Below are 13,327 nucleotides of genomic sequence, written 5' to 3'. Positions count from 1 at the left end.
TTGAGAGCTTTAAACGAAGGGGTGGGGGTCCTGACAACACTTGACAGAGGCTGAAGGGGAGGGAGCCGAGCAAGCTGGCCTTCTCGTTAGTCAGCACTGAATGTGTACTGTGCGGGCCCCTCCGAGTCTGCTGGGCAGGAGGCTTAGAGAGCAGGAAGCTGTTCGTATCCTGTGAACTAGATATTTTCACTTCTGAGAATGTATCCTAGGAGCATAATCAGTGATTAATAGCAAGATTTCATTGGTAGGAAATCAGATGAATTATGGTACATTCATTTGCTGGAATAATCTGTAGCTATTAAAAATCACTCATATTGATAACTAGAAAAAGTACAGAACCATTTACATAGTATTCTCAACTGTTTCTTTTTTTTTTTGAGACAGAGCCTCACTCTGTCACCCAGGCTGGAGTGCAGTGACACGATCTGGGCTCACTGCAACCTCCACCTCCCGGGTTCAAGTGATTCTCCTGCCTCAGCCTCCCAAGTAGCTGGGATTACAGGTGTGCGCCACCACGCCCGGCTAATTTTTTTGTATTTTTAGTAGAGACGGGGTTTCACCATGTTGGCCAGGCTGGTCTTGAACTCCTGACCTCAGGTGATCTGCCCACCTCAGCCTCCCAAAGTGGGCCACTGCGCCCGGCCAATTTTTGTATTTTTAGTAGAGACGGGGTTTTGTCACATTGGCCAGGCTGGTCTTGAACTCCTGGCCTCAACTGATCGACCCGCCTCGGCCTCACAAAGTGGTGGGATTACAGGCGTGAGCCACTGTGCAGCCCTCAGTTGGGCTTTTTCAAAAAGGAATCCTATAGGCAAAAAAGGCATTTAAGGAAATACTTCAAAATGTAAATAGAAAGTACAGTTAGATTATGGGATTGTGGGTGATTTTTATTTTCGTGATGTAATTTGCCACGGTTTCCGTAACGGTTGTGTATTTTTATTTTTTTTAAGTAAGAAATGTAAAAAATAAAAGTATAGCAAACAGCCATATTCCCATCTGGTTTGCTTTTATAATCGGGGAGAAGAATGAAGAATATAACATGTAAATATAAAATAAGCCCTGGAGACAGGTCTTTGTCACACACCCATGAGCGAGCTGGCGAGAGGCGGGCAGGGGGAGCTGGCTGCTCCTGCAGGGCCTGTGGCTAATGGGTCTCTTTTTTCCCTGTTGTAACTGCAGACCACTATGATCCCGACTATGAATTCCTCCAGCAAGACCTCTCTAACGCAGACCAGATACCTCAGCAGACGGCCTGGAACCTTAGCCCGTTGCCAGAGTCTTTGGGGGAGTCTGGGTCTCCATTTCTTGGCCCTCCTTTCCAGCTGCCTCTTGGTGGCCATCCCCAGCCAGATGGACCTCTGGCCCCAGGGCAGCAGACAGATACGCCACCTGCTCTCCCCGAGAAGAAGCGCAGGAGCGCAGCCTCCCAGACGGCGGACAACTCTGGCTGCAGGGTGTCCTACGAGCGGCATCCCTCGCAGTATGACAACATCTCTGGGGAGGACCTGCAGAGCACAGCCCCGGTCCCATCTGTCTCCTACGCGCCCTTTGCTGCTATTCTGCCCTTTCAGCATGGAGGTTCCTCAGCCCCTGTCGAATTTGTGGGTGATTTTACTGCTCCTGAATCAACGGGTGACCCAGAAAAACCACCTCCTCTACCAGAGAAGAAAAACAAACACAGTAAGCTTTTGTTGCACTGTTGTCAGGAAGTGCATTTTATAACCTGAAATGGCAGTATGTTTTATTTCAGCATTAGACCAGAATCAAATCAGTGGCCTCATTATTTCATAAAAGATAGGCCAGCCAGGTATGTGGACACTTCTGGGAGCCAGGTTTTGTCATTACACGTGATCATTTTTAAAGCCTGGTCAGCTGACCTCTCCTTTACAGTTTCTAGACAATCTCAGGTCGGGTCTCCATGTAGCCTGAGGGATTCTCCTCTTTAGATGGCAGCAGTTGACTTTCTGGCCTGATCACAGTGACAGAGGGGAACGAGTGTCCTGGCATGCAGAACAGCATCGCAGCAACATCTGCGCAGAGCGAGGTGGATACGTGAATTTCAGCAGAACTTGCCTAGTTTCCACAGAGTGATTGTCTAAGGATCCCTGTCTAGAGCACACTGTCTCTGTTCATGCTCCCAGAATGACTTGGGAGCTGAGGTTGCCTGGCAGGAGTAATTGAGGACACTTCTTGGACCAGACATTTTAATATATGATGTTACTGGAGCCCAGGGGTGGAGCTGAAGTTTTGAATTTTTTCCAACTGTAAATCTGCCGTAAAAGTAATAAGGAGAGTTCTCCTGGAAATTCGGTTTTCTCCTAGCTCCCCTAACTGCTCCACACTTCTGGGAGTTGCCTGGCCCCTTCTGTCCCCGCCCTCTCCCTGCTTCACTAGCATAGTTCTGCTTCGATTTTCTTGGCAGCACAGCTGTCACCATTTCAATGTGTGTGGTCACATTAGCCACACAGCCCCAGGCTTCCCTGGCCTCAGTTGACACATCCAGCAGAGAACTTCTATGACTTAGAAATGGAATCTCTACTCCAAATTCCCACATGAGAGCTTCTGAGCCCAACTTAGAGCTGGGCCCCATTCTCAAAGAAGGGAAGACCTGACTTGGTTCAATCCAGCAAGGATCACCCTGAGGGCTGGCTGCGTGGTCCACAGAAGGCGGCGGCTGCGATGATGTCATGTATCCCCAGTTCCTCAGTGGGTGTTGCCCAGCTTGTGTGATGGCCTCAGCAGCGTGGTCCCCCAGCTAGAGGGAGAGCTGGCTCTGTGGGACTAATGATGTCATCCCCATCTGTCATGTATATTCGCTCATCAGAAACCAGGGCTCCCGCAGAGGGGTGTGCAACGGCAATGCCAGAAGCATTTCCTTCTCTTCCCCTCCCTCTGCATGGACAAGTGTTTAAAGAGCTGTTGGCCTCCCCCTCCACCCCTGTTATCTTGGGCTGCGTGCCATTCAGGTTCACCCCCTTTCGTTCCCTAGGGGAGGGGTCCTCTGAGCTCAGACACTGGGCAGGATGGCATCCTTGCAAACTGCAGCAGATGCCAGAGAGCCTTACCCTTCCAGCTCCTAGAACAAGTGTGGGCGGCGGTCCTCATGCGGGGTCTGCAGAGGGGAGAAGGAAAGGGAGGGGTGGCCATTGTTTCCTTTCAAACAGTCTCAAGTGGCTGAAAAGCCCTATTAATTTAGGCCACCATTTTGAGGCTTTAACCCATTCATCAGTGTCTCCAGCACTGGAGCCTGCAAACCTCTAAAAAACTCCTGAGCTGCAGCCATGGTGTGCCCTGAGCTAAAGCTTCACATGCCCTATCGAAGGTAGTCCTGACCACCTGCAAGGCAGGCTCTATTAGCTCCAATTTTAGGTAGAGAAACTGGAGCTCAGAAGAACTGAGTATTGCCCAAGATCAACAAGCAAGTAGGGCACAGATCTGGGACTGAGAGCTCGGCCTGAGTTGTACAAGCCTGTTACACTTCCTCCCAAGCCGAGGAGGAAGAGATTCAGCCCTCCTTCCTTGAGATCCCATCCAGTTTACAGTATTGACCCCTGTGCAGGGGGTGGTCTTCTCCGTACCCTGTGAAAGAGCCCCAAACTTAGGCATCCTGAGCCTCAGTCCTTGTCCCCAGTGTGCTGTTCACTCCCCGAGGGGACCCTCAGGTGACCTTGTGGAAAATGGCTCAAAATTGCTTTGAGGGAAAGAAGGAAAGAATCATCACCCTGGCCGCGTGGCTAACGCTGGCCTGAGTTCATGCACGCTCAGTCCCAGTGTCACGACGTGTCCTCATCATTTGGGATGCACTGACATCATGAGGGTCCCCAGCCCCTCTTGCCAGGGGCAGCCCCATGAGTCCCTTGTGCCAGACGAGCCTTGTGATCACTGTCCGGCACCTGAAATCCCCACAGTCCCAGGCCCTGAGCACTGGCTGCTGAACCTTCCCAGCAATGCTGGCTGTGTTAGGAGCAAGGCCCCTAAAATCAGCCTCTGGGCTGCTTTTGAAATGGACTGGGTCCTCCTCATTTCTAGAAGGCTGGGAGCATCACTGCGGTTCTCTGCTTGGCTAGCAGGTCTCTACAAGGACTTCAAAATCAAGAGTTCAGAAAGACCTCCTGAAGAGATCACAGTTTTACAGAAAAGTCAGGCAGAGGTGGTTGTGTTTAGTCTTTTTCTTTTTTCCATAGCTCACTGCAACCTTGAACTCCTAGGTTCAAGGGATCCCCCCACCTCAGCCTCTTGAACAGCTGGGACCATAGGCACATACCACCATTGCTAATTTTTTTCTTTTCTTTTTTCTTTCTAGAGACGGGGGTCTCACTATGTTGCCCAGGCTGGTGTTGAACTAGCCTCAAGTGACCCTCCTCCCTCAGCCTCCCAAAGCACTGGGATTATAGGCATGAGCCACTGTGCCTGGCCATATTTAGTCTTTTTAGGGAGCAGTTTGTGGGTACTTAGGATCACCTTCCTAGGCTTGCCTCTTCCTCTGGAGCCTGGTGACATTGGTTGTGCAGCATTAATGAGGAAGTGTGGGGCTGGACACGGTGGCTCACACCTGTAATCCCAGCACTTTGGGAGGACGAGCCAGGTGGATTACCTGAGGTCAGGAGTTCGAGACCAGCCAGACCAACGTGGCAAAACCCCATCTCTACTAAAAATACAAAAATTAGCTGGACACAATGGTGCATGCCTATAATCAATCCCAGCTACTCAGTAGACTGAGGCAGGAGGATCGCTTGAACCCATGAGGTGGAGGTTGCAGTGTGCCAAGATCGCACCACTGCACTCCAGCCTGGGCAACAAGAGCGAAACTCTGTTTCGAAAAAAAAAGGAAGTGTGAGACAAGCTCAAGGGGCTGTGAGCTGCCCTTTCAGTAGCAGCAGCTGACCTCAGGGGGGAACCATCTCTTCCTGTGCATCTTTTACAACCAAGTTCTGCTCGGTGCTTGTTGGAGCTAGTAAGAAATTCTTACATATTCTTTTAAATAAAGAAGGTGACTTGGAACACTTTCCTTCAGTGACACTCCTGGAGAGAGAGCATTTCCTCTATACCTGGACCCCCAGTGTGGCTGAGGGAAGAAATAAACTCCCTACCTCTGTGACTGTCTTCCTCAGCTCAGTGTCTGGCTTTCCTTGATTTGTTGACTAGTTGAGGTTTGCAGAGAAGCCTCTGGCTTTGTGCTTATTTGAAGATACAAAATTTAGCACTGCAGAGCCACCACTCTTTCTTGGCATCTGAATCTCAGCTCCACCTGGCAGGTGCTCGTGGCACTTGCGACATGCCTCGAGGGGAAAGTGCCTGCTCAGGAGGTGGCTGAGACTTGCCATCCCTGCACCCACCACGTGCCCTCGCTTGAGTCCCCAGTTCACATTAGGGTTCCCCGTTGGTGTTGCGCGTCTGCCGGTCTGGATGTGTCTCCTCCGTTAGCGCATCAGACAAGAGTGTGATTTCACTGCCCGAAAAGTCCTCTGTGCTCCACCTGTTCGTCCCTCCCTGAGGTGCTTTCAGTGGAAAGCCCCCTAGCTGCTGTGGGAAGAATGGGGGGAGGGGTTCCCTGATGTGACCTCGCCCGGCCATGCTGCAGCTCTCTCCCTCCGTTTCACAGTGCTGGCCTACATGCAGTTGCTGGAGGACTACTCGGAGCCACAGCCCTCTATGTTCTACCAGACGCCGCAGAACGAGCACATCTACCAGCAGAAGAACAAGCTCCTCATGGAGGTATACGGCTTCAGCGACTCCTTCAGTGGGGCGGACTCCGTGCAGGAGCTGGCCCCGCCGCCCGCCCTACCCCCCAAGCAGCGGCAGCTGGTGAGTGACACCCTCCCTTGTGACTAGAATTTCTGATCCTAGCAGGTCTTTAGGAACCAGAACGACCCTCCTCGGGGGCACAGTTAACCCTCCTCCCTGCCGTAGCAGGGCCCTGGTTTTGGGTGTGGAAGGCACCATCTCCCACACAGATGCTTTTACTTCCTCCTTAGATGCTCACCAGCAGCCCAGTGCCCACTCCACCACCTCCCCACCCTGGGGTGCAGGGATCTTTCATTTCCACAGCAGCCCTACGCAGCAGGGACAGGCTTGTACTCAGGGTGTTTGCTCTCTCTGCTGACAGTCTCTTGTATTTTTTTCTTTCTTCTTTGGCTTCAACATAGACCTCCCAGAAAGGAGGGACTCAATCAAAGCACAGGACGTGGTCTGTGCACAGCCATCTGTGGACTTGATTGGCATAATGGGCCTAACTGTGTAGAGTGACTTACAACCCAGCCTTAGCCGGGGAGAGCCCAAGGAAAACAAGTGCCATTGAAGCGGAGGATGGCTTTAAACAGAGCCACTCTGTTTCAGACATGGCACCTTCCTCTTCTAGAAAACACTCCTGTGCTAAGGATTCCTGTGCATGTGACGAAGCACAGGTCAGCACAGAAGGCAAGCTGTTCCACCGTGGGCACCCCATGAGGCTCTGGAACTGCCCAGGCACTGGGCGGGTGGGCAGATCAGGGGTGCCTGCGGCATCCCTCCAAACTTTCTCCCTTTGCTGCCAGTTAATGAACATGGAGGGCCCTAGTCAGGTTTGAGGATCTGAGCCTCTTGTCCAGCCATGCTCCCCAGGAAGAGGAAGCTCCCCAGCAGGGAGCTCCAGGCTTGTTCGGAGCTGCCTGGGCTGCTGTGCTCGTGTGCTGGCCAGTCTGGTGGCTTCTACCAGGAGGCGACTGGTGTGCACTGGGCCATCTTTTATCCATTGCAAGAGGACATGAGGGGCCATCTGATTCTTCTGGGAGGCAGCTGCAGACTAGAGGACAAATGACCCTGGATTACTCCATATAATCAATCACCTGGGGCTCAGCCCAGTCCCAGGAGTTCCTGAGCCTTCCTATACTCAGTGGGCTCTGGCTAACCAAGCAAGCTGTTTTGTTTCCACTCAAAAACCACACTCAGCCCCTTCAGAGGTGGCCATGTCCAGTAGAGGAAAGGCCAAGCTTGGAGTTGGGAGTCCTGAATTCCAATCCTGCCACTTGTTAGCCGTGTCGCACGTGCCATTTTCAGGGTCTCAGATCCTCACCTGCCCTGCCCACCCCACAGACACAATTGAGAATATGAATCTCAATTGCTCTGAAGATGTTTCAAAAAGGGTCCCACCATGGAAACATAAATGCCTCATTTAGAGAACCCTTGCCTAAAATGTTTGGTTAGAACCGTTGCCGAGAGCCAGGAGTGGTGGTGGCACATGCCTGTATTCCCAGCTACTTGGGAGGCTGAGGTGGAGGATCACTTGATCCCAGGAGTTCAAGACCAGCCTGGACAACATAGTGAGACCCTGTCTTAAAAAAAAAAAAAAAAAAAGCCATTGCTGAGCCAGATTTATTGAAAATATTTTTGGCCCATTTGCCATCCTTGGGCATCTTCTCCATACTATGGAGTCCACAGGCTTCTGAATATTTGGGGAGACACCCCTAGTGAGCACGTGGAATCAGAACCTGTTCTACCACGCTTGCAGGGCAGTGGTGAGCTCAGCCCCCGGAGGCCTGTTAGGAACATCTGTGTTGAACACCTCCCCAGGTAAGCACCAGGGCTCTCATCTGGCTCTACATGGTCCCTGCCACAGCTCCTGGCATCCCCATTATAAGTAAATTGAGGCTGACAGAGCCAGCGAACTTTAATCCAAGCCCACAGCTAGAAACAGAAGACCTGGGAGCCACACCCAATCCTAATGACAGCCCAGGCATACAACCTGGCAGGTCCTGCCAGCTGCTGGTCACACCCTCTCTCAAATGCAGATGCAGGAAGCGTTATCCACACTTCACAGGCAAAAATGGTGCTCATTACACACACCTGTTGTCCCACGTACAGTGTGGTAAGCAAGATTCCAGGTGCTTCACACGTATCATCCCATTTCATCCTCCCAACAGCCCTGTACAGGAGGCGCCAGGGTTATCCCCATTTTACAGATGGAAAACCTGAGGCACGGAGACCTTTAAGTAGTGCCCAAGGCCAAACAGGTGAGAAATGGCAGGGTCCAGACTCAAACCCAGGCAGCCGGAGCCCCATCTGAGTTCTGAAGACGTGTGAATGACACATGGATCCACTCCCGACAGAGGAGCAGCTCCAAGCCCAGAGTCAGCCCAGTTCTGTGTGGCTCCAGCCCCCTCGTCCTCCTTCTACCCAACCTGCTTCCAGTGGACACAATTTTTAGGATCTAGTGTAAGGAAGTGAAGGAGGGTGCCCTTTCATGCAGATAGCCTTCGGCAGCTGTTTTTAGTCCCTGAACTGGGCCCAGAAGCCATCCCTCTCCAGAACATCTGTTAGAGGATGTGGAGAGCAACCTCCATGGCCTTTCCCTGCACGGACCTGACTGTTCTCTGCTTTTCTCCCTCCTTCCCTGCCTTCTCTCTCCTCCCCTCTGTCCAGCAGGCCTCCTGTGCTGCTTCTTCCTTCTCCTCTGTCTCCTACTGTGTCCAGCAAACTAAAGTGGCCTTCACCCCCGAGGACGGCAGTGCCGCTCAGGGCCTCAGTGTGTCCGTCTCTAACTCCTTTCTCAGCCGGCACGGCAGCTTGCCTGTGCCCTCGGTGAGTTGCTCCCTGCTGTTCTTTACTTGGAAACGCGTGAACAGGGCCGTTCCTTGGTAGCGTGTGCCTCAGCCATGTGTTCTGCTGCCCATCGCGGCCCCTGCCCTTCTCTGGGTCCCTACACATAGATGGGAAGGCTATGAATGGTTGGTTCTCTGGGGCCTTAAAGACCATGAGGCATCCAGGTGAGGCAGGGGCAGGCATGGGAAATGTGAGTGGCCACCTTAGGAGCATCACCAGTCTGGCGTAAACTGGCAGAGACATTTTAGCCTTTTTATCCCAATCTCCCTTTGGACCTTGGATCAGCCCTCTGTGTTCCAGGATTAAAAAGGAATATAGCCAGGTGTGGTGTCACTCACCTGTAGTCCTCACTCCTCAGGAGGCTGAGACAGGAGGATCGCCTGAACTCCAGAGTTCAAGTCCAGCCTGGGCAACATAGTGAAACCCTGTCTCAAAATAAATAGATAAGATAGATGAGATGGATGAGTAGATGGGTGTTACTATTCCTCACGTAGAAAGCCAGGTCGAGGAGAGCAGGCTTCACTAGCACATGACGGTTTGACTCTAAGGGTTGTATTAGTTTGCTTTTGCTGCATAACAAACCACCCAAAACTTGGTGGCTTAAAATAATAGTGACCATTTGTCACTGCTTAGGACACAGGGTAGCAGGATGGGTGTGCTGCTCTGGCCCAGGCTTGGCCAATTTTGGCTGAACTCACTGACATCCCTGGGACCTGAGCAGGGACATTGGGGCTGATTTGGCTGTGACCCATGTAGTCTGTCACCTCCATCAGGCTGGCCTGGGCTTGTTCACATGACAGCTGGCAGGCTTCCAAAAAAAAAACAAATGGAAGTGTGCAAGGCCCCTTAGGGCCTAAGCTCAGAAGTAGTGTGATGCCTGTTCCATTGCATTTGCTCAGTTAAATTACAAGGCCAGACTAGATTCAGGGAGCAGGGAAGTTGCTTCTGCCTCTTGATGGTAGTTGCTGCTAAGTCATGTTGCACGGGGCGTGGATCCAGGACGGGAATGGGCTGCAGCCATTTGTGTAAACAGTTTACTGCTGAAGCCTAGGGGCTGACACTGAAGAGGGGAGTCTTTCACTGGCATCTGCGCATGTCCAGGAACCAAAATGGCCACCATTCTCCCTTTCGTCTGTTAAAATGAAACTTAGCACAGGGGAAAGAACTCTGGAACAATTTCGAGTCCCACTTGAAAGAAGTTTGGCCTTGAGCAGTGCAGTTCTTCCCCCATGGCCCCCTGCCAAAGATGCTTCAGCGTCTTTCCTTTGGGCCTGGATTTTACTTGCCTCGTATTTTGTAATTGTGAGAATTAAGTAAAATTATATGAAATGGCTAGGTATGTAGTAAGCTTAGAAAGCTTATTACTGTTCTTGCTCTCATTGTCTTAGTAATAAGAGTTCTGGATTCTAGTCTTGTTCTGTTTCTAACTTTACACATGAGAGTTAACCTGTTTGGCCTTTTTTCCCCCTCTGTAAATGATGAGTTTGGACTGAGTGACTTCTAAAGACTTATCCAAACTCAGGTTCCCAGTTTGGTCTTGTCTGGTTTCCATCTGTGCCCAGGGTGGGCAGTCCAATGCCCATTGCCTTACAGTGCCCAGGACCAAGACGGTCCTGCCTGTCTGAGGACCTTGGAGTGCATTCTCTCAATGGGTACTGAGGCCTCACGCCTTAGAGCCCCCAGCAGCCCTACTCATGCTGGGAAGATGCGCTCCCCTCACCCTGCTCTGGCCACACAGAAGCCCCTGGTTTCCTCAGAGGCAGCTCTGGCAAGCTCCTTTCACAAATCTTGCAAAACTTGGCCATTAGACAATCCGAGCTCTTGACTGAGCTAGGTTTTTGTTTTTGTTTTCTTTCCCCTTAGAGTTTCCACAATATCCCTCTTGAGCAGTTAGGGTTGGAGGACTATGAATGAACTGGACTGTTTGCTACAAAATTAAATTCGAGGGCATTGTAATTAAGTTTGGTTATGAGTACGTCATAGTTTTTATCCCTGGGACATACAAGAGCCTTAAGACATCTTGTGTCTAAAACACTGCATTCTTAGCAACAAGCCCACCAAGGAGCCTGAGGGAAGGACCTTATAAGGTGCCTTTTGTCATTAAAAGGAGAATACCTCAGGAACCATTAGTAATGGCCAGCTTTGGGACATTCAGTACCCAGTATGCCGGAACCTCAGAGAAGGGATTCAGTACAGTGCCAACATGTTCTTCATATATCCTTTGGTTAAATTCTAAGATGAGCCCCAGACATAGGGCTTTGGATTACTATCAGAGCGGCCCTTTATTCCTGAATGTCTTCATTCGTTGCTCCTGGGCCTGTGTGGTTTGTCCAGCATGGAACTCTGAAGGAGTGCCCCTTGGAAACACAGCAGTTGTCAAATCTGAAAACACCTCACATGGTTCTTGGCACAGTGGACGATTATTTCCACTAAAAGATTCTAACCATTGAAAACCTCTTGCCAAGGGAATTTGTAGGGCACTAAACCTGTGTGGAACAATTTAAGTGGAAGTGGATACTGAGAAGTATTCTCATTCACTCCTCCCCTGATACCAGGGATGGGTTTAATTCAGCAAGCTCAGGACATCAACTTTTCCGGGCCGGGTTGCAAAAGACATGCAGTTGAGGAGGATGGCCCCGAGCAACGCAGGGCTGCGGGTTAGCAGGCGGAGGAAGACGGGCACGAAGCCTGTGCAGAGCCAAAGAACATCTGCACACATATTAATTAATTTTGGGTCTGAGTACGTCATGGTTTTTGTTTTTTTGTTTTTGTTTTTGAGATGGAGTCTTGCTCTGTTGCCCAGACTGGAGTTCAGTGGCACGATCTCGGCTCACTGCAACCTCCGCCTCCCAGGTTCAAGCGATTCTCCTGCCTCAGCCTCCAGAGTAGCTGGGATTACAGCCGCCCGCCACAACCCCAGCTAATTTTTTGTATTTTTAGTACAGATGGGGTTTCACCACGTTGGCCAGGCTGGTCTCAAACTCCTGACCTCAGGTGATCTGCCCACCTCAGCCTCCCAAAGTGCTGGGATTACAGGCATGAGCCACTGCACCTGGCCACGTTTTGGTTTTTATCCCTGGAATATATGGGAGTCTTAAGATACCTTGTATGTAAAATACAAGTTCACACCACATTAAGGCACGTGTGAGGAATGACATGAGAGTTGTAGGCATAGAAACCTTGTGGGTGGTGGAGCAAGGACAGGGTCATGGGGGCTGGGGGTGGAGCTTGAACTGTGACTTGAAGGACAGTCGGGATTTTTAGGAGCTAAAGGACAGGGAAGGCAAGTCAAGATGTTCCAAACAGAAGGACCTGCCAGAGGCATGGAGGCCAGGAAGCCCAGCGTCCATTCGGGAAGGTCATCTCAAATGTAAGCACTTAGAATAAGGTCATGAGGGGAATGATGACAGCCAGCCCTCCCCTGTCTCCCCAGAACCTCCACTCCAGGAAAAGCCAGTCCTCCCCACCCGCAGGCTCTGCTGCGCCTGGACTCGACTGTTTGCTGGGCTTCTCTCTCACCAGCACCGCCCACAAGTTGGTCCCAGGGGGTCCCTCCTACCGTCCCCTGCACAGGTTTCAGACTGAGAGATGCAGAATCTCTCAGTAACCATTAGGGCTGCCTGTGCCCTGCCGGTGCTGCAGGGTTGGCATTGGAAAAAACACCTTCCTCCGGCTGGGTGCGGTGGCTCACGCCTGTAATCCCAGCACTTTGGGAGGCCAAGGCGGGCGGATCACGAGGTCAGGAAATCAAGACCATCCCGGCTAAGATGGTGAAACCCGGCTCCACTGAAAATACAAAAAAATTAGCCAGGCGTGGTGGCAGGCACCTGTAGTCCCAGCTACTCAGGAGGCTGAGGCAGGAGAATGGCATGAACCCAGGAGGCGGAGCTTGCAGTGAGCGGAGATTGTGCCACTGCGCTCCAGCCTGGGCAACAGAGCAAGACTCCGTCTCAAAAAAGAAAAAACACCTTCCTCCATACCCCACACTACTTTCTTGTACGTTCTTTCTTTGCTAACTGAAAGTTAAGGGTATTTACTCTCACTAAGAGATCTATTTGGGTGCTAGAAATCTGTTGAAATATTTCTTTAACATCTTGGCTTCCAGAATGAATCTGGATAATTAAAACTGCTAGCAGACCCAAGTTGTGAGTAGAAGTTATATTGAAATACCTGTAATAACTGTCATCTGTTTAAAAAAAAAAAAAAAACAACTGCAGGCTAAGAGTTAAGTGTGTATCATCTTGAGGACTTTAATTTTTTAAAAAGGGTCTGCAGAGCAGCTGGCATCCCATTCTGGGCAAAACAGTCGTTTTCTGAGATGGGCCCAGGTTTCTGTGCATCAGCACATCTGCTCTCAACAGAAGGCTTGAGCTTCATGCAGGTGCTCGGTCCCCATGCCATGGTGTCCCCTCACTGGGAAATGCCAGGCCCAGCTCCTCAGGACCCGTTGCAGGTTCCTTCACTCTGTCCATGCATCTGCCTCTCACTCGCTCACTCTTTCTCTCCCTCCCTACCCCCAACCTCCTGGCCACAAACCATCCCCAAGGATGAGCCGTCACGGAAACCATGGGCACACTGACGGGCCTAAAGGGCAAACAGGAAAGGGGAGAGCTAGAGAGAGAAGGAGAGAAGAAGGGAGGAGAGGAGGAGAAAAACGGAATGGCCCACAGGAGGGAAGTGGAAGACAGTCCCTGGGGCTCTTGGCACCTGTTGGAAAAAATAAGTTCCTGCCATCCTGACCTTTGTCCCT

The 13,327-nt window shown here is 51.2% G+C and overlaps 1 protein-coding gene across 4 annotated transcripts in view; it reads left to right on the top strand.

Annotated features, from left to right (window-relative positions):
• Nucleotides 1-13,327, top strand: part of RAPGEF1 (Rap guanine nucleotide exchange factor 1) — a 162,208-nt gene that overhangs the window by 112,347 nt on the left and 36,534 nt on the right. For 2 of the 4 annotated variants that reach the window (XM_054500114.2, XM_054500115.2), the window contains 2 exons: nt 1,180-1,680; nt 5,603-5,805. In XM_054500114.2, coding sequence (XP_054356089.1) covers nt 1,180-1,680; nt 5,603-5,805 — 704 coding nt within the window. Of the gene's footprint in view, nt 1-1,179; nt 1,681-5,602; nt 5,806-8,397; nt 8,557-13,327 lie in introns of all 4 variants that reach the window. The other 2 variants (XM_054500110.2, XM_054500111.2) reach the window with 2 other exon arrangements.

Source organism: Pongo pygmaeus, chromosome 13, assembly GCF_028885625.2.
Source record: "Pongo pygmaeus isolate AG05252 chromosome 13, NHGRI_mPonPyg2-v2.0_pri, whole genome shotgun sequence".
In the NCBI taxonomy this organism is placed as follows: Eukaryota; Metazoa; Chordata; class Mammalia; order Primates; family Hominidae; genus Pongo; species Pongo pygmaeus.
The sequence above is the reverse complement of the archived record's forward strand: the minus strand, read 5'-3'. Positions and strand labels throughout refer to the sequence as shown.